This window comes from Paramacrobiotus metropolitanus, unplaced genomic scaffold (assembly GCF_019649055.1).
Source record: "Paramacrobiotus metropolitanus isolate TYO unplaced genomic scaffold, Prichtersi_v1.0 Parri_scaffold0000032, whole genome shotgun sequence".
Classification (NCBI taxonomy): Eukaryota; Metazoa; Tardigrada; class Eutardigrada; order Parachela; family Macrobiotidae; genus Paramacrobiotus; species Paramacrobiotus metropolitanus.
In genome coordinates this window covers 374504-396147 of record NW_026570252.1, presented here as the reverse complement: position 1 = coordinate 396147, position 21644 = coordinate 374504, and the positions used below count along the sequence as shown (strand labels likewise).

The 21644-nt window shown below is 40.8% G+C and overlaps 1 protein-coding gene, 1 long non-coding RNA gene and 1 pseudogene across 4 annotated transcripts; 1 reads left to right on the top strand and 2 right to left on the bottom strand.

Moving 5' to 3' along the window:
* The first annotated feature begins 1436 nt into the window (after positions 1–1436).
* LOC129588894 (histone H4-like) lies at positions 1437–1759 on the top strand (annotated as a pseudogene).
* A 2774-nt stretch (positions 1760–4533) lies between these two features.
* Positions 4534–7715, bottom strand: LOC129588953 (uncharacterized). The gene is made up of 3 exons (XR_008690550.1): positions 7408–7715; positions 5412–5592; positions 4534–4974 (listed from the first exon to the last, which is right to left on the bottom strand). It is a non-coding gene; the product is annotated as an uncharacterized LOC129588953 (long non-coding RNA).
* A 4641-nt stretch (positions 7716–12356) lies between these two features.
* LOC129588956 (uncharacterized) lies at positions 12357–16229 on the bottom strand. Of its 3 annotated transcripts, XM_055483388.1 has the most exons (3): positions 15693–16229; positions 14978–15108; positions 12357–12527 (listed from the first exon to the last, which is right to left on the bottom strand). In XM_055483388.1, the coding sequence occupies exons 1-3, from the start codon at positions 15860–15862 to the stop codon at positions 12412–12414; spliced, it is 417 nt and encodes a 138-aa protein (XP_055339363.1). In that variant the 5' UTR covers positions 15863–16229; the 3' UTR covers positions 12357–12411. The 3 variants fall into 3 exon arrangements, 2 of the variants coding, with proteins under 2 accessions (XP_055339363.1, XP_055339362.1); XR_008690551.1 differs by lacking the exon at positions 12357–12527 and having other exon boundaries at positions 14826–15108; positions 15679–16229; XM_055483387.1 differs by lacking the exon at positions 12357–12527 and having other exon boundaries at positions 14826–15108.
* Between the last annotated feature and the right edge of the window lie 5415 nt (positions 16230–21644).

The following is a 21644-nucleotide window of genomic DNA, read 5'->3' as shown; positions in this document are numbered from 1 at the left end:
TGTTTCAGGTTATCAACATAGAATCAAATGTGGATTCGGATATATTGCACGGGCAACTGACAAGGGACGGAATCAGTTCATCGATAACCAACTCACCGTAAAGTACGTAGAACTGCGTATCCTGTTGCGCTGGTCAATAACTTACGACGCAATCACATTCATCACATCCTGCAAGTATAAAGCGGATCCGGCAGTTAATGCACGAGCAACAATTGTACTGAGTGATAACTACAGCGAATTACCGCTGGACAAAAGAGTCTTCATTGTGATGTAACCTAAGAATTACCAAATGGACGAAAGAGTGTTCATTTTTATTGTATAATGCGCTAGAGAATCTGTTTTCTTATTCATTCTATCCGCGCCTTTGCTGCATCATGTACAGAGTACATGATCAAAGGGAAATTGTTGTAAATTCCTCTCGTACAATTGTATGTTATACTGACATGCTATACGGCAGTCGCACTACGACTACCGTACGCGAAGACCAACCACACAGTCGGACTCGGTAGACTGGGACTCTCTGTTCTGAACGGTGATCTGCTCCTTACTCGCAACCAAATATCTGGATGATGTTGTTATCCAGGTTCTATGTGACTTCTTGCAGGTACACACTAATGCTTTCGCCACAAGAAGGTCACTCAGGATCTCATAACCTTTAGTCATAATCTGAAAACTGCACACACTGCATACAGATCTGCCAAGATCAAGACGAAACTCAGACTAATCGACCCCAACACAATCGCTGATGGAATTAGCGATTAAAAGCTCTAGATAAGAACAGGTAAATCGTGAACTACAACGAACGTACAAAGTACAGGCATATTACGCATACCGCGTTAACACTATCTTATTCAAGCTTAACTCTGCACATTTTTTCCAAAATCTAACGGTGCATGAGAAACGGCTGAGCATGTATTTCTTCCAAATGCGTGTATGTACGTGAATCACGTAAGCCACCTCCGGCTATGGTAAGTTTAGTAAGTATGGTTTAAAGGGTCTAACGTATAGTAAGGTAGAAACTGCCAACGCAAAGCGCCGTGGTGAATTACAAATGCACAAAAACACTAAGCTGCGGATTTGGCATATTTCATTTCTCTTCTTAAACTCATAACCGCGAAAAAAGCAAGTCTACACAATTCGACCATGACACTTCAGTCCTGTTTTCTGAAGTGACATGACCACCTTCCGTAGCATGGGAAGCCATTAAAATTTCCGCGTGATTACTTTGAATGCGATCTCCTGTCGCAACCAGGCAGTTATTTTTCCCCGTTATCACTCTCTCCTGCTTCACATTAACTCCAGTGGGAAATCAAATAGCCTTTTGTCTGTCAGGTGTGTCGCCATTGCAGTTGTAAGGACTTGTGAGTTGAGTTTGTAGAGCTTCACGTTTTCCAAGGGCTTATTTTTTCGATTTCATCTTTTCTTTTCGATAACTCGTATTCACAGTGACTGGCCGTGGAAAGGGTGGTAAAGGTCTCGGAAAAGGAGGTGCCAAGCGCCATCGCAAAGTCCTCCGCGCGACAACATCCAGGGCATCACCAAGCCCGCCATCCGTCGTCTGGCGCGTCGTGGCGGAGTGAAGCGCATTTCCGGTCTGATCTACGAGGAGACGCGCGGTGTGCTGAAGGTCTTCCTGGAGAACGTCATCCGCGACGCCGTCACCTACACTGAGCACGCCAAACGCAAGACCGTCACCGCCGTGGACGTGGTCTATGCCCTCAAACGCCAGGGCAGGACCCTGTACGGATTCAACCTGTAGATTCCATCACGTGTCCCGTACTGTCGCTTTGATTGTTGTAGTGTTGTCTTCACTCTAGTGTACATAAGAGCAGCGTCGCCACCTTGTATCGTTTTAAAATCTTGTTAGGATCTCAATTTTCAAGTTTCGATTAGCGGAAAGTTTGTCTGATTCTGCCCTGAGACATCGATGAATTAATCAGAATATAAAAAAAAAACGGATAACAGACAAAGGACGCATTCGTGCGCCGCTTAATTAAGCAATAACCCGCGTGGGCTTGCTTTGGCACCGCTCAGTCGCAAATAAGGCGCAACATAGGCATATAGAGTTATTCAGAGAATTACGTCTCATTGCGAACACGCCCTTGCAGTCGTTGGACTAGGTTATCACCCTGATTGGAACTGTCGCTCCCAGAAATATAAAAGGAAATTGTGAAGCGAACATATACGGTTACTAAGCACGAAAGTATGGTGCACTAATTCATCGTCAAATTATGCTGACTTTTACACTGCTGAGTCTTTTAAGCGCTAAATTACACAGATGCGCTACATGCACATACTGCGAGTCCCAGAAAATGAATACATCGCTTCTCGTAAATTTTACAAGCAATAACTTAACCTCTAGCGCGGCAGCGGCTTCACTATCACACATCCTAACGGCCACCGTGAGTGTCATTCTTATTGTTACAGTGACATATAATCTTCTGTTTATCGCCGCATTCCTCCGCTGTGCGGCCGTCCGCACGCCCTTTTCCTGCTACCTGCTAAATGTATCGGCGTGTGATCTTGGTTTGGCTCTGTTTAGCATGTCGGGTTTCATATGGTTCACCGCTTTCCCGCAATCCAGCGCCAGCTACTGTCCGTATTACAATTTTTTCAACGCTCATTTTCTGGTGGGCATCGGCTGCACAGTTGTGCTGGTCAGTATCGATCGGATTCTGTCGGTATTTGCTCCTCTGTATTATAAACACCATCGTTCGCTGCAGTCGTCATTGCTCGTCTGTGGTGCTATGTGGGTTTTTGTGCTTGGGTTGATGTCGCCCATGACCATCATGGACAGCCTCTGGTAAAATACGATGACGCTGCCATGTTTCATCAACTAGGATGCGCAGCCCAAGTATACACTCGTTATGGAATTTGTTGGCTTTGACGTGCCACTGTTATTTATGTTTTTATATAATATAATAATATACATAATATTATTGTTATTACCTTGTTATTACCTTGTTATTATGGTCAGGTGGAACGCAACCGGCAAATACGGTGGAATCCGGGGCAATGGAAAAAAGTTTGTCTAGCGTCGGCATGCCAGATAAACGACGCAGCAGGCGAAGCGTAGAAGATGCTAAAAAATACCGATTGTTTGCGCTGTTGGCCATTTGTGACCTCGTCTGCTTCGTTCCGCCGACGATCTACTATCTATCACTGGAATTTGCTGATTATTGGAACGATAATCTTTATATAGCGGCTATCTGTCTGCAGTATCTGAGCTGCATGTTTAACCCCATCATCTACCACGCGAGTTTACGATCCATGGTGCATTTGACAATTACGAGCACCGGGTGTGGCTTGAATAATCCACTAGGCATTTGCGCAAAACGAAACCAACACGGTTTTAAAGCGCTTCGCAATGTCCAAGAGGAATTACTCTCCTCCCGTGGTGACCCGATATGCTGGCGGAGGCGAAGCCAAATAACCGAATGGACGACCGGACTTTTTGTATCGCAAACTGGCCCCCGACCGATGTCGTGACGGAGAGCGTGGAGCACCCGTTCAGCTGCAGCGTTTAGACTGGCGGAGCGTATCCTGGTATCATCTACCGGGCGAGACAGCCGGTGCCAGTGCCCCAGGAGGACGTCCCGGGGCAGGCCTACAACTTTTGCCGCATGAAAACCATCCCCTCAGTCGTGGTCTTCGAATTCACTATGCGGTTTGGGGAATCTGTGCAGTGCCCCACCCTCCCACCCGGCAGCAAGCGGGGTGCCATCCGAAGGAAGGCGAGAAACATCCGAAAATGCACCGATGGGGGAATCTAGGAACTGAACCCCGGCTACGTCGTAAGAACCGGAAGGCAGCACCATTGCACCACGGCACAAAGTGTTGGAAATTCTTGAAAGACTTTGTCGCTGAATGTGTGCCGGTTTTCTCTTTACACGTACGGCCTTGCCTACAATATGCCGGCGGCGGAAAATGGACAGATACGACTGTGATGGGCGTAACAGTCGACTGGCTAAGGACACCTTGTCCAATTCCTCAGAGGTTTTGGCTCATAACTTCGTATATATGGCTTACTTTTTACTTTAACTTTCACAATTGTAAAAATTATTCCATATAATAAAATACAGTAATTCGAGTAGTTTACTATTGGAGTAGCAGTGTACGGAGACTGTACTGAGGCCTCTGAGAAACGAAGTCCTGCATTCAAGAATGGAATAAGTGGATAACACTGCTTTAGAATAGTGTTTGCGTGAAAACGTTCATACACGTGTTAACCTTATGTTTTTCTACCACAAAAAATCTTTATTCTGTTACTTTCACGGTGCAATATGAAATCGTTTCGGTATCGATACAAAAAATTGAAAAATGACTGTCAAAACACAACAGTTCGCCACGCTAATATCTATCGCTGTTAACTGTTTAGTGCATAACGCAACCTCTTATGCGAATCACCGGAGCCTTAAATTAACAACGCCAAAACTGTCGTTAATTTTGCCGTTAATCGTCCGGCCGTGCAAAACGCAACCTACTTATTGGATCACCTTATCCGCAGCAGTCTCGTTTAATATCACAAAGTTTATTTTCATCTTTCTTGATTTTTTTTCACCAAAAGGGGAAACAAAAAATGCGGCTTGTAGACAACCCTACAGAGAATAAGAATTCCCCGGCTCTGTGCAATTGCATTCACATTGCATAAGGCCACGTCCAAAAATTAAAATCAATGTGCAGCGGTAGTACAGCAAGTATAATGCGCCTGCAACGGCACTCACTACACCAAGTTTAACTAAAAAATCAACAAATGATGGCCCGAATATGGCCCGTACACATGCTCCAGCAGCGACCCACACGAGACTTTTCAGGCAGGAATCGAGAGTAGATAACCAGGAACCTTCCCCATCTCCAGAATCCTCCGGATCCGTCACAATCTTCAGAATGTTGCCGATCTCCAGTAATGGTTGGGCGGTGTGGTTGGAATTGATCGGAAGAGCGGTTCGTTCAGTTGGTCGAGGTATGGTATTTCTGCAAGAACGAACCAATTATGCGAAAGCCTTGTTTGAGCGGAAACGGACTAAAGTTCTCTAAACGCTATAGAGTAAATTGACTAAGCAGGAAATAAATTGACTCAGCACCAAAGCAATTGGTGATAATCGACAAATTGCGACACTATAAGTGTAGTTGTACTGCATCCTATACACTATTAGCGAGCGTTTAGCTTTAAATTACACTCTAGCAGTAAATTTAATTTACATCAACGCATTAACGCCCACATTACATTAACGCCCCCGCCCCCCGCCCCCCGAAATTAACTCAGGGTTTTAAGCGCCCCCTCCCGAAGCTCTCGAAAAAATAAAGGCCCAGGGAGTTAATACCGAGTTTTACAGTAATCATATATTTATATTAGCCGTCCGTCACAGCAAAGAAATAGCATATTAAGCTTTTATTGATGCGTACATTACCTTGCATTCTCGATTGCGGCTTCCAGATTTTGGTCAAAGTCGGTTGTGCCGTTTATAGGATGCTCCAGAGGTTCCGATAAAAAAGGGTAAGACGAGAAATAGCTGCTGTGTGCCAAATATCCAGCCACAGTCAGGGATATGATTAAAATTGCAACGCACTCGTACAGCATTCTCTCTCACGCTGCAAAAAGAACACGCTGTCTGTAGTCATAATACTCATCTACTATTAATTTTAGTATTTATGTAGCACCGGCCACCGCGTATTGCGATGGAGTTAGAAGTTACTATACTTAGTAGTTCGAGTGTGCATTATGTCGCGCGAGTGTTGTTCCGAGATTCGATTAAAAATAATATAATTAATCCAGATTTTCATGTAGCGAAAGTCAAATGACAAGAAGCAAATTCCTGCATTAAATATCGAGTTTGGGAAAAAAATGCTGGCAATACAAAAAATAGTACAAAGCGGTTTGAGCACGTTATTCTTTTTAAAAATCTTTTTATAAGAGACAAAAAGAATTTCTAACGTTACCATTTCTCAAGCTTCTCAAATAATTGGAGAGGCGATTAAGAAAAATTACAAAATTAGTCGGTGGAGATCACGAGTAAAAGTGCGAAAGAGCGTCCATGGTTTTCTCCGCAGTTTTTTTCTGTTTTATTGGAGTTAATTGGAGTAATTATTTGTTTCGGTGCCTTAATGAAGGGCGTTGCTAACAATATAGCGAATAAAAATTTCCAAAGAGAGATTCAAATTAGGGAAAATTTTTTTGGAAAGTCCCTTTGAGAAAAAATTAAAAATGTCTCGGAGTAGGTGACAAAAACGGTATATTGTTACAAACTTTTGTTAAACAATTTTATGAAGCATGGTTTCTTAATAAACGATCACATGTACCCGGCAAGATCAGTGGCGAACTTTAAGGTATGTGCCCCGCCAGCCCCGGGATTTTTTGCAGAAGATGGTACTTTAAACAAGTAAAGGGGGAAGTACTGCTTAAAAATGTAAACCGATTTTGCAAAAACAGCTAAAGATTTTACTATTTTTTGTTGAATTTCTAGCAATTTTTGAAGAGAACCGACTGCTAGCTTCGAGCGAAAGCAGTTAGCTTTTTATTGTGCTTCAATAAAAGAATTTAAAATCTTTGAGCGACACAGAGGAATAGAGGATAGAGTCATGATACTATTCCACAAAATAATACGACACTCACATAATTATGAGGTTAATAAACTAATAATAACGTACGTATGTGTGTATTGTACTCACTAAAATAGTGTTATTTTGATATTTGACCATTTATTAATAAACCAAGAAGTTTTTTTCAAGAAACCTGTAATAATTTGAATTTTTATACAGAATTTCTTATTTCTAGCAAGAAAATGTACATTATCTTCGCGCGAAAATTCATCTTTCCTGTTAAATTTACACATGGTGTAGCGTTACATCTCACCATTTAAATTTTGATGCACGAAATTATATGTATTTTCTGAAATTATTTCTACTTGTTTATGGAATTTCTAGCCATTTTTTGAAGTGAAATCGCTCGTTGGCTTCGCGCCCTAATAAGAAACTGATGTACGTACTTTTTATCCCAGTCCCCTGCTTTACAGGCAAATTGATCTAGAGTAGTTTGGTCAATAATTACTTTAATTTTACTTATACAAAATTTTCTAGCATTTTCTACAGCAGAATATTTCACCGCCTTTTGGGTTCTCGGGTTCTCAATGTCCTCCCGTCCAAGCGAATTAAATTCGCACATGAGTCCGTAACATAATAAAAAATGTTTTTTTTGGAACAAGGTGAACTCTATGCCTAAATTTTGTGTAAACATTCTAATTTCATTTAATAAAAATTAAAACATACTGACGGTAATTAAAACATAATTACAGTAAAGGGCTACTTTCTCGCGTTGCGCGAAGCCAGTAAGCGGTTCCACTGCTAGAACACTGCTAGACATAGATTTAAGGAAATTCCGGTTCCGCTTACAGTTTTAAGATTTTTTACCTTTCGTGATGCACCACATCCAGAGCACAAACAGGGACTATCGTACGCCGAGTTTCTTTGTGGACCCACGGGCGCTGATATTACATGCAGCATGGTCTAAAAGCTCGGATTTCCAAACCCATACGACTTTGTTGTCCACGAAGTATCAGATTTTTCTTAATATTCAGAATGATATTAACAATAACTGCATAAACGTCATACGTCATCCAGATTTTGCAAACGATTTCAATTTAAAACTCATTATAAGATTTACTTGTTACTTGTTAGTCACTTAGTGTCATTTATATATCCGACGCGTGCTTAAGCTTGTGTTTAATACGTATTTGATGCTGCGTTTTCCCCTGTTAATCGTATATACGGTAGGCCGTAGGCGCTACTCGTAGGCATGAACGCGTCACCACAGCCACGTAGGCAGCCACGTAACCAGTCGCTCAGTATGTGCCGACTGCGCGGTAGTACGTATCGTACGTATTTACGTACTCGTACATTTTAATAATTATCACTCGAAATGTTAATAAAGTCGTGCGTGGCCGACGGTCCGACGGGCACAGAGCGAAAACATCGACTTCTTTATTTCAGCGATCCTACACACAACCCCAACCTGCATCCAATATTCCCCCTAAATCTCCACTGGTATGGCAGACCTGCGCTGCAGACCCGGTGAAAGCCTAGTGACTCCCCAGTGCCAAGAGGATACACATGTACGTTTGACCATGGGCTTGTGGTTACAGGCTGCCGCCCTGGACAGCCTGATACAATTCTGGCAGCAAATCAAGTTATCAACGCAACGTCCACAAATACGAATTGATTTCATTTTCGGTAAAATTTAGTCATACTCGTACAGTAGAAATAAGTAAACTTTTTAATGGGACGATGTTGGTTATTTTTAATCAGTTTTTGTTAGTAAGAATGGTTTGTTGGTATACATGACTTTTTTTGTACATTTCTAAGGTAAATGTCAGTCAGCTGGCGGTTGTGCGGCTAAACTTCTCTAGGCTTACGTTGAATTCTTGATCAGCTTGTAATAATGATTTTTTTATGCATTATCATTGCTGCCAAACGTACTGTTCGTTAAAAAATCAGCGCACCCGAGAGTCGTGACGATGTAATTCAGGTGGCGGCAAGAACATACAGTACACCAACGGATACCAGTGAGTGTTGTTCCTATGCCAGTTACCGCTGCTGGTAGAATAAGATGTGATGAAAAATCGCTCCGTCATTACTGCATTGATGTGAAAGTGTGCGTAATTAGTGTTCTTGAAAAAAATTCTGAATTGTATGTGTTATTTATTTAAGGGATTTGGCCCGGTGTATACCACCAAATTTCTGTGCATCCACGGGAACTGTCACTGTCGTGCACTCCCAAATACTTTTTTTGTGTTGCTTTATGGTATTTCGTAGCCAAAGGTTTTTTATATGCAGGCGTGAAATCCGGTTGGAAAGTTATGGGTGAATCAAAATTCCAAAAAGTTTGAATACATTCAGGTGTACCAAACGTCTCATCATATACAGATCTTCTTGAAATTATACACGTAAAGGCACATTAATTTAATGATCGTTTTTAGACCAAATCCGAAATGGACCTTTTTCTAAAAACTTTAAAATGAATTTTAAATTTTTTAAAATTTATTTAAAATTAAAAATTTTGCAACTCTGGTTCGGTGTAAGAACGATCTTCATCTGTATGCGCGTTTACATGCAAAATTGGAAGAAGATCGGTTTACAATGAGACTTTTGGCACACTTGAAAGCATTTAAACCTTTTGGAATTTCGATTCCCCTAAAACTTTCCAATCGGATGTTGTGCTCGGAAAGGGATTTCCCGCCTATGTTTGCCTATGTATACAAATCATTTGGGGACAAAATATAATAAATCAATGCAAAAACAAGTTTCAAAGTGCGCAACAACAAAAGTTCCCAAAAAAACTTAATCATTACGCTAACACTTTCGCGATGAATCTACTTAAAAACATCGTGCAGCACTAAGCCACTGCACTGCGATCCTGCTTAGGCCCTGGCTGAAAAGGTACTGTATGCGTAATTCATTGCAATGAATTACGCATACAGTACCTTTTCAGCGAGTACCTTTTCACCTACAGTACAGTACCTTTTCAGTTATCGAGACGCGGCACATCGACACGCTACCAATTGGTAGCGTGTCGATGTGCCGCGTCTCGATAACTTAAGAATTTATTTATCAAATTTTTAGTTTACCGGTTTATCAAAAAATGCACCGCCACCCACGGGTGTCCTTGCATTTCGCTCTGTCCATGCATTAAGAACCATCTAAAATCAATTTTACATCGTGTGCGTATATATTGTTCTCCATAGTTCGAATTCATAGTACGGGAAAGCGGGCAAAACTGTATGAATTGCAGATCTAGAGCATATGCAATTTATGCATTAAAAAATGTATAAATTTCATATGGTCAGGATATGCAATTGTTCAAAAAATATGTCGGATGTTGTAAGAACAACAACCTTGTGCGTGCTTCAAACAATGACCTTCGACAACTGATGTCAAGTAGCTTGGACATCTGTGGACAGCAACAGGGTTCTAAGCTCATTAAGATGAAAAATTTACCAGTAATAAAGAAAGTAAGAAGTATGTAAGATACGGAGTCGCTGGACTCTAATCCATCACCTTCCTGTTCCCTGTCGTCGTCTCCGGCTCTGTCCAACCGGGAAACATTTGTGCAGTATCGGGTGAAACAGCAGTACTATTCAAACGGTCCCCAGATGGACAAACCGCATAGCTGATCAGAGATTCCAAGTTGGCTAAGGTAAATGTGCCTTCGTGGTCTCTGGAAGAATAACACGGGACATCTCGTTGAGTCCCGCCAAACAATTTTCAATGCAGAGTAGAGTGTAACTTGTAAAGTGAAGAATGTCAAAGCGCATGGGACAAATATGCCAAGGAGCGAGCGGCATTCATTGGACCCTATGCCAGTAAATAAGTTTCGTCGCACAGGAATTACCGGGATACAATTAGCTTTATTAGGATGACCCGACGGGAAGGTATAATAAGACGACTGGGAAGCGGTAAATGCCTGCAGGTACCGGTGACGGAAATGCGTCACTAATTGTACGAATAGCAGTTTAATTACAAAGTACCAAGCGGCACTGCGTGCAATGCTACGGTAGTGGTGCTTTGCTGTACATATCAGAAGAGTATCTACTGTATTACGGTATGTATCTACATATACGCAAATACAAAGAAGCGCAAATACAATACAACACTTATAATGCTAATAATTACAATAACCAAACCGCCGTCTCAGTTCGATTTTATTTACACATTTAAATCTGTTGCGAACAAATTTACAATATCCCTGCAATTAGATCGAAAATGATGTGCATTACCATATTAAATTTAAGATTCAGGGTACTGCTTCGCTCAGCTGCGGATAATCTACCTACAGCTGCTGTAGCATTCAGGATAAGCATTACTAAACTATCGTTATTTTTTGGAGTTATTTTTTCTGTTTTTGCAGAAACATTTAGCTAATCTCCACTGCTAAAATGATCAAGTTGCCTGAAAAGCATGAATGCCAGAAGACTTACGTAATTAAATTGAACTGAGGCGGATGACCTGTCACATTATCGAATACTACAAAGATTACACGTGTTAGTGCTAGCCTTCGCACTTGTGCGAAGGAGGAAGAAAATCTCCTCCCACTAAAAACAGTGCGACGACGCTCTTCGCAATCGTTTTAAGAAAAAAGTTTGAAAGGCGCTCACACTTTTTGTTCGATGCGAAGGCTCTCTTAGAACATTTTGCGCTCACAGTTAAGGGAAGTGGCCCGGTACATGGTACCAAATTCGTGTACATGCACGAAATCTTTCACTTTCGCGCACTCCTAAACCCTTTTTTCTCTTGTTTTATGACAATCTGTAGTCAAATGATTTGTATACACAGGCCTGAAACCCGTTTGCGCGCGCAACATCGGGTTCGCGAGTTATGGCTGTTAGGAAATTCCCAAAAGTTTAAATGCTTTCAGGTGTACCAAAAGTCTCATTATGGACCGATGGCCATGAAGATCGTTTTTACACCGATCCAGACTTCCACGATTTTTTTCAAATTTTAAAATGAATTTTAAAATTTTTGAAATTCATTTTAAAATTTGAAAAACATGCTAGAACAGTGGATCGGGGTAAAAACGTTCTTCGTGGTTATGTGCATTTACGTGCAAAATCTGAAAGAGATCGGTCCATAATGAGACTTTTGGTACACCTGAATGCATTTAAACTTTTTGGAATTTTCTAACAGCCGTAACTCGCGAACCGGATGTTGCGCGCGCAAACGGTTTTCAGGCCTGTGTATACAAATCATTTGACTACAGATTGTCATAAAACAAGAGAAAAAAGGGTTTGGGAGTGCGCGAAAGTGAAAGATTTCGTGCTTGTACACGAATTTGGTACCATGTACCGGGCCACTTCCCTTAATAGCACTTTTCGTTTTCGCACTGTGCGAAGGCCTTCGCACTTGAAGTGTGGCCCTAGCATTAGTTAATTGTTTCAGCCTGGTTTGGTGATTAGTTTTGTGTAGTTTTGTAGTGTTTTGTTTGTATGTACAACAGTTTTATTAGTGCTAGCGTGAAATAATTCTTTAAATGGAAAGGATATGTTGAAGGAAGGTTAGTTGGACTGTTGGACAACATAATGCTAACGCCTTGTAATTTTTGATTTTTCGCTTCGTGTTATTTCGATTCTAATTCCATAGCTAGAAATTCGCTATTAATTGTACATTAACTGCGTACGGATTACGATTATTGTGCGCTTAATCTGTTGCTGATCTCTGTAAATAACGCCTAACTGATTTATGATAATTTCAGCTTACCTAGAATCCGAATTTGTTTTGATGTACGTATTTCTTGCAGAAACTGCGACGAAATGTACCGCGGCTAGTTGTCTCAAAACGATTTTTCCCAAAACGTATTGTCCGTACGTCGGAATGTCCCAACGGCCAGTTCCCCAAACAAAATGTCCTTGCGACCTTTTTCCGTTAAACCAAAAGTCCCAAAGCGTAATGTCTCACGTCGAGTTGTGCGTGAAACGAAATGTCCACGGCGAATTGTCCCACGATGAAATGTCCGCGGCGAAATGTCGCGGTGCCATAATCTGAGATGTATATGTATGTACATGTGATGTATGTGTCTAATTATATACAGAGTACTTCTATAGGGGGAAATCGATTGCATACTATACACCTTCCCTGTACTGCTCCAGTCATCCGTATGGACTGCTACGTTATGGCTTAACAGGAGTTTTTAAAGCGCTGCATTTATACTTGTACCTGCACATTGATGCAGGTACAAGTACCGTGTGAGACGGTAGTGATAAACTGATAATCAACAAAGTGCTGCAGTCAGTGCAGTGACAGTAGAATTTGCATTTTGTTGTGTGTTGCGCAGGCAGAATCGTTTGAGTGTGCACAAATCTGGTTCAAAACGGCACATTTACCACTTAAAATGATTCCCGTAATTTATTCTTCATTTTGCAACCGAAGTTGCGCAGAAGAAGCCACTTTTTCGCCCGAAAATTGAAAATCAAAAGGATGGAAGATTTCGACAGCTCTCAAAATGTGAGCCAAATGCCGCCAAATCACGCTGCCGCACCGGGCGGTGTCTCCTGCGTCACGCGCCGGAAGTTCACAAAATTCGTTTTCTATAACGTTTAGCTATGAAATCTTTGTGAAATCTCCATTTAAAAAACAGGAAAGAGATTTTTAAGGAATACAGGGCAGTCTGAAGGTAATCACTCATACGCATTTCGAGATACGCTTGCTAAAGCGACTTGTACCAATCAATGCGCAGGTATAAATGTAGCGCTTTTAAAAACCCCTGTTTACCCATGACGTGACAATCCATACAGATGACTGGAGCAGTACAGGGAAGATGTATAATATGCAATCGATTTCCCCCTATATCTATGTATGTACGTATATATCTGAGGAGCATCAGAAGTGTATGTACTCGTATGTACACGCTTTGAGTACGGTATTAGGGCATCTTATTCCCGTACTCAAAGCGTTATTGTTATCGTCCCGAAGTACGATAACAATAACAGGCCAACCGGGTATTATGCGCCAAACGATTTTCACGCCATTATAATATACAAATTATCTGGCTACACATAGTCATAAATTAATGTCAAAAAAAGCATTTTGGAGTGCACGAGATCTAGAGCGAAACTTTCAGCGCATGTGCAAAACTGCAGAAATTTCGAGATTATGATTGTGCATAGAACAATTTCGGCATAATCAAATTCCCGCATAATACATTCTGGGCAATTTCTGGCATAAAAGCCACAGTAACGGATGGGCCGTTAGAATGCCGGTTTCCGCTTTTGGTTCGCTTCTTGAGAACTACTAGTCGCACTGCAAACTGTTTAGATTCATGTAATAGATAATTTTGTTAGCGATCCAAAATAGCAAAACGTATTAGTACTGTAAACCGAAAAATCTCGTTAGAAATCGTAACAGTTTAAATTATGTCAAACTGCATTGTGACCCGGCTTGCGACCCTACAATTTCGTCAAACCTTTTTTCCGGTACGACGTTTTCAAATTTTTTTAACAGGGCTTTCTAAGAGAACGACATGCGCATTTATTAAAAATAGTATCTGTTGCCTGTTGGCATGGTGCATACGCTGGATGAACTGTGCACCAAACAATTTTTTAGCTGCTTTGACTTTTTTTTATTCGATTATTTAGACATTTTATTTACAATTTTTCGTGAATCACAGGGTGGAGCAACACATGCCGGTTTTGTTGGTAATTGTAACTAGATGGAAACCCTTTCGGCAACGGGTAAGAACCAGGTCAGCTTTCGAAACGCTGGTATGAGAACTGTGGTGGTGGTGGTTGGATGGTTTAGTTAGAAAGTGGTTTATTCTAATTATCACTGGAACCAAGAGTATACTTAACCTGGCGCAAGCTATACACGTACTTCTACGGTACTTGTAGAGAGGTGGGTGTTAAACAAAGAACTGCCTCTTTGTGATAGTCTTAGGTTTCCTAACACTCGAACAACCTAAGACGATTCTAGGAGACCGAACAAACCGTTTGTGGAAGGGTAATCAACTACAGGATTGATTCATTGCTGGATTATCTGCGACGAGTAATGCCTTCCATAATTTTTTCACAACGTATCCCATCGTGTTAAAATTACGCCACACCATTGAAAAACGTCGCCGGTTAATTTTTCATTAGGTTTATTGGATTTCATAGGCTTCGTGGAATTTTCAGATTTCTTCTCAGGTGTTTTTTATTGATACACGTTTTACATTTTTTAGATTCCTTGAACTTCTCAGGTATTTGATATGTTTGTTACGAGTATTTTAGGTGTCTTTTTCTTGCAGTTTCGCGGGTCAACTAGATTTAGCTTTGGTGGTCAGGGTCAGACTTTTGGCAGTCACAATCAAAGTTTACTGGTCAAAATTCACCCAGCACAAAGGGCGTAATCCCTACGAAGAATCCCAGTAAAGAGCCCATACAGAATGAAGCCCAGTTGCTTTGTTTCCGGACAGTCGGCCAGAAACCTGTTCTATCTAGAAAACTCCTCTGATCACCGTGAGTTTCAAGGGCGGCTGTGTGGTTGGGATTAGTCGGGAGTGCGGTCCGCTGGGGTGCTTCGGAGGATGGCGAGTAAAGCGGCGGCTTCGATACCGTCTGGTTTACTAGCTCATCTGGGATCTCAGTTCTGAAAGAATAACCATGAGTCGGTTATTTATTTATTGCAACCAATTTTGGTATTTGATTCGATAGTAACTGAAACACCAGCTGCACACTGGTACCTAAACCTCGAAGAAAAAGAGGTGTGCCCGATAAAAAGGGCGCAATGCTGTATGAATCCATTGGATATCTTCTGAAGTCCAAGGCAAGAAGAAAGAAACATGCGGATATTTAATGCTAGTTACCGTAAACTCAGAATACAACTACCCTCGAAATTAACGCCCTTTGTGGCTTAAAACGCCTCTTCGAGAAACTTTTGATCGAACAAAAATCCAAGGCGTTTAATTCAGCATTTACGCTGAATATTATATCTTAATATATATACGTATAATAACAATATAACTATATTATTTATTACGCTAAATATACGTAATACGGGTTATCAGTATATCGCAAAAAGCTGCGCCACGCTCAACGGAAACGAGTGCTAGATAATCACGCTAGCTTGTTGAAGGATGTAACTAACTGGCATCATACACGGTAGCAAATTTGCAGTATGTACCGTGAAAGTACTCGTAGAATCGGGAGAAGTGCTTACCTAAAGCACACTACCTCATATCCTTGGCAATATCGAGTATTAGTGTCTCCAGATTGCCAGTAATGTCGGTTATCCCCCCGTGTGGATTGGCCCGTACTTCCGGCCGAGTAACGAACAGCGGATAGTTGTCTCCGTACGACACCGATACAAAATGCAATAGGATCAAAATTTCCACACACATCATCGTCTCGCACTCCTTAGAAAACTGCGCTTTTTGTTGTGTATCGATAAAATTATGTTGGGTACTAAATCGATGATCAAAAGGCACCGATCTATTCGTAGTACTGTAATGCCTTGTGTCGATTAAATTTTATTAGACTGGCAACATGTACATGGATGCTGGCAATTGTTGGGAGACGATTTTACCAATATCCAAATCAAGAGCATGAACAAACTGTGAGCCATGATCCATCAGGCAGCTCCATAATATTACGATGCAGCATAGAATTTCCTTGATGCCGTTAGAAACACGTTTATCGGCAGTAAACATGGCTAAGTCGGGTCAGCACAGCACTTTAAGCGGTGTTTTATCCGAAGCACAACTTCGATCTTTGACTATCTTTATCTGGCTGACTAAAGTACTGTGCCAAACGTACTGTACACAACAAGAACTCGGTGCTGATCGGTGTTACGAAATGCCGGTTGCGAGAACAACCGGCTGTTTTTCTCCGATCGCTGTTTCAGTAGCGGTAGTTGTACGACTTCCGAGCTTGTGTTTTAGTACGAGTACACCAAGAAATAATAATTATTATGAACCTGTACATACACAGCGCCATGGGGGCGAATTTGTTGTTGCCTGTTGTACTGTACTTCACTGTTACAAGCTTTCGTTGGCTGTAACCTATCAGGAATGTAAATACCAAATAGTACAAGTTTATAATACTGTCAATACATAATTATTATGACTGTAACGAGCGTCTAATCTTTCACTCAGCAATCTTTCACACATCATTCTTAACATCGTTTAACCCAGGTCTTATGACATTGTGGTACTCATACGAAAAAACGACTGCGGCATACTTTGCGGTGAGTACTGGTAAGTGGTATGCCGCATCCACGTTTTGAGGCCATTAACTTTTGAATAGGCTACCTAGAGTTGGTATGCCGTGTGAGTCGCTTTAAAGCGAATTCTATTGGCTAATGCTTACGAGCCAACCTCTTACTGCTTTTCTCGTTCCTATTGGACGAGCTCATGCTATTGCTATTGGGCAGCACAGCTGCTCCCATTGGCACAATTTATGATGGTGCCGTTTATATGCTCTCTGCGATTTGCTGGTTTCATAACAAATTTTCCTCCCACCCGTTTAAATTATGACGTTGCATAAAGGCATTGATTTATTAGGAACAGTTGGATTACATTACTCATTACTGCTTTACAGTTTTATACCGTAATTTTATTCACGTTTCCAGTACTGAGGTACGACGGTCGCAGTATTTCAAACAGGAATTCCCGAAAAAAATATCAATTCAAGCGAGACTGGAGACTAAACCAATTCAGCGAATAAAATTAAGCACAACGAACAACAGTCATAAGCTGACATGAACATTCAGAGTCTGGAAATAAGTATCCTAATTAAAACATCAAACTAGAAGTAGTCTTCGATGCTTTGATTAAAATCCAAAATGGTCCCAATCGGGAATTCCAGACGCCCGGCTACCTACAAGGCACAAGCAGGGCATACTCACTACACTGGAAATCTTATTCCGTATTCAAACAACATTTTTACACCAGCGCCTGTCAGTTTTAGATTTGTTTTATTTTGCATACAGATGCAACTTACCGTTTATAATTTTATTCAGCAGAAGCGGCCTTCCCAGATTTAACTGCAAATGTAATGATGGAAATTCCCGGATTTCCTGTAAAGACAATAAAATACAACTGCTGAATAACAAAATTCATATATGCGCATAGGTTTTCATTCAAACAGAATTGTATCAAAATTGCATTTGTATGACTTTACTTTTGTGATGTTAAACCAGTATTTAGACAATACTTAAGCAAATTATGGTAGGAATTCCCGCAGGATAAAAGAATTATTACCAGAAAAATTTACCTAAAAAGGAACTGACGCATCCTTTCGAAAAACGTGCTTTCTTGGTCGTGGAAGTTGCCAGATAATTATTATCGTAGGAGTTTATAGCCAAACAGCAAACCTCCAAATGACCGCGATCCCGTATTGTTACTGACGCTTGTGCGTTGGAATTCCAAGTTCCTCAAGATTATCAATGACGAACTGATCATGACAGGGATTCCCGAACAATCACAGCAAACCACAGGCAATCATATTCCAAAACATTACGAAACGACACAAGCAAAAAAAACGTCAAGAACTATATTCTGTGGGTTTTTGAATTTGAAAATTTAAAGTTCGACGTCTTAAAGTAGACTGCAGCTGCAGAGTGCAGACGTTGGGTTTACAGTACTGGTTGCTACGGGACTGAATGTGAGTGTACTAGACTGTATGTACAGACGTTCAAGTGGGCTGTACACAGCAGCCCGCTTGTTTGCAAGCCAATGGGAATTACAAAAACAACTAGGTTGCGGCATAGTCAGCCGCATAGTAACCGGCATGTTATGCCGCATACCACCTATCTATTATGCGCCAAGTCGAAATTTTGGCGTAAGCTCGATTTTCGTGTGAGGTAACGCCGGTAACCACGCTCAAGAACGCCTCAACACTGTGTGTGGGTAGCGCTTCCGAACGTAGCTAGACCTATAAGCGAAACTACGCCCACCGGAAACGAGCTCGTAATCGAATTTTTATTCGTCGAGGGGCGTTCTTTGGTTTATTGGAATTCTTAGATTTTTCAGGCATCTTAACTGAAACCGCGGGGTGCGATGAATTTGGGCAAAATATGGTAAGAATGTAAAACAGGGTGGAGAAAAAAGGGTTTTCACTTGTTTCCGTAATATGATACGACAAACTCAGTCACACAGCCCGCGTGCCGTGAGGCATAGCTTCAATCTGAACAGATGGATAAAATTATTGAATCATAATAATCGTAATTATCATAATAAAAAAGTCATAATAGTCGATTAATAAATCATAACAAACCATCAATCATTTGGATTTTTGAGTAGTCGACATCTTCTAATCCCTGTTTTTGATTTTCGGAAGAGCAGTCATTTTGAAGAACCTACTTATTTCATCATTTCTGTGAAACGATGGTTGCAATACTGTTACGACTAAAACACAGATTCATACCGTACGGTTTAGTTGGAAGCGCAGTTGTGTTTCTGATCCGATAAAAGTCATAAAACTATAGAAAACCCTTTAATAGTTTGTGAAATTTATTTCATAATAAATTCATTGTGCGATATAAAAGTGAACGCGCTTCCGCTGTACGAGCCGAACCAAACATATGGCAAACCAGATGTAACCTTTTGCAACCGCGGACCAGCAAAATGTGTTTTTATCATGATTAAATGCATTTAAATGTAGCTAAATTCGCGGCAAATTCTTTTTATGCTTTGTTACTTGTTATTTAGATAAAGATAGTGCTATGTACCGGTAAGGATAACGATTTTTCAAATGAAAATCAATTTAATCGTCAAGATCTGCGCACCTGTGCAGCCATATGGATAACACTTATCTTTTGCTTTACTGCTCACTTTCGAATTTTGTGGCGCGCATAAATAAATTTTATTGGTCACTTAGTTACTGGTGTTATTATTTCGTCCTTTAAAATCGTTTTTGTTTCCACTTCGCCTTCCATTAATTTGTGAGAGGCGCCGCTCCGTTGCACGAACATATTCAACATCATTACTACATGCATTATGATTATTGCTTAATGTATCCGTATCATATACGTTAACATGAAATGCGTATTTCGTTTTACAGGAAAACGCTGCCGTGCATTTTACTGGATTTCTTGTAGGTACTTACGCGAGGTGTTTCCGCAGCCGTCTGAATATGCCGCCGCCCTATCTCATACCCAGTATATGCGGACTACATGGAAAAGCACTTGAAACAAACTGCTTTCATCAGACTTCTTGTTATGCTGAGTATACGTCTGGGCACTCATCTCAAGTACATACCGGTAACATTAGTGAAAAAATATGTCTGGTGGCAGAATTCCGGGGAAGTATGTGTTTATGTTTTGTACTACGAAAGTACTCGTAATACTTAATGGAGAACATATGGCCGAAAAATACCTGCCGTTCGAATCCAGGAAAGCAATTATTTTTACCTCAAGGTCTCCTGTGGTAACTACATGGCCTTGGGATCTAAAAGCGTTTACAATTTTTGGCATTTCGTTTGTTCAAAGTTTATTTTTAGCTTTGCATACTTTGACATGATACTTGTGTGTCACTCTACTGCGATGATGAGCTACTTAGCGTCTTTTTCGTGATCAGCACCATCCACCGTTATCGCTGAGAAAAGTGGCGATTCGGTAAGTAGAGTAAAACGTTCGGTTCAACTGCTCACGTGACCTTTTAGAAATTTTCCTCGTCCTAATATAACTCTGTGTTCCCCTTCCTTTTTCCTTACTTTTCCGATTCCAGACGTGTGGAAGGAGAATGTAATACATAGATCGGGACCAAACTAACTTACAGTTTAACCAGTAACTTGTTGTCCTTGGTTGAACTGTAAAATAGTTTGGACCCAGCTCAGTATCTGGTCCCAACATCGAGTCACCTGCAACTGACAGTCCCCCGGAAGCCAACATTGAAAAAAATCGTCAAAACAACAGCATTCAACCAAGCATCTATTCTCTTACCCGGAAACAGAGAAAAAATCAAATCTTGTGCTGAAGGTGAGCTATGCGCTAGTCTATATTCTTTGTGGGTGTACAGATTGTACTTATATAATATGTGCGCAGTTTATCGGTTCAATTTTCTCGTGACTTTTCCCTTTTACGGATAGAAGTACACTTCGATGGTTTTAGCTTAGGTGTGTTGAATTGTACGTGCAGTTTAGACGTTTTGTGCTATGAACTATGCAGACGCCGTGCGCTGCGTCGGCACAATGCAAATTAATTCGAAATTACAGTCCTAATACAAGACACATGGCAGAAACATGGTACAGTACGTACGATGCGGTGAAAAAAATAATTCGGCAAGCTTTATTTATTTTTTATAGATGCAACCTTCGATTGCCAAGCGCGATTTGGTCAGCTGGCCGACCGAACGAAATGCACGAAAATATTATAATACGTATCTTTTATTGAAAACCAGATCCGTTATTACAGATATAATATCAGATACTGTAAGATATAATATCTGTAATAAAGGACCTGCTTTTCAACAAAACCGCCTTCCGGGAATCCAGTCTCTGCGCGAAAAAGAAGCTGTGATTGTGCGCGAACATCAGTTGCAACTTGTGATTAAAAAGAATTAAAACACTTTGCTAAACAATCATTTAAATTTGAAATACTTTCCTCATTTATTTTATGAGACCTGCAGTAAACAGATTCGAGTTATCTGCAGACTGCAGTTGCAAACGTAACTACAATTAAGAGGCGTGCTTAAAATGGAGATGATCCTCGTGCGCTGTATCTCTTGTCCTGCAATGTGGATACAAAGGGCATTTCAAAAGTATTTTTCCTTATTTTTTATCCTCCCCCGCAAACAGATTTAACCTTTTTCGCCCTTATTGCAAATGATGCCATTCACAAACTAATTAATGAAAAATTTAGACTCAATTCTGATCAACTAGGCTGGAGATATTCGCAAAAAGACTTTTGGCGGTGTCCGGCAGCTTGTCTTCTGATTTCCTAGCAACATTGCACTATTTTTACCATTCACCCCGTTCCAACTTCAAGAAGCACAAAACGTTTTTATGTTCAGAATGTGTCCTTCTTATAGTGCAAATCAAGAAGGAAAAGAGTCGTCCCTTTCTGCTTTTAAAGGAACAGTAAAAGAGTTAGTAATAACTGTGGAAAAAATTTGTGTTGTCAGTTTCCAGAAGAAAAAATCCAGAAAAAAATTTGCGGTAAACAGACTACCCGGGTTGCGATAAAGT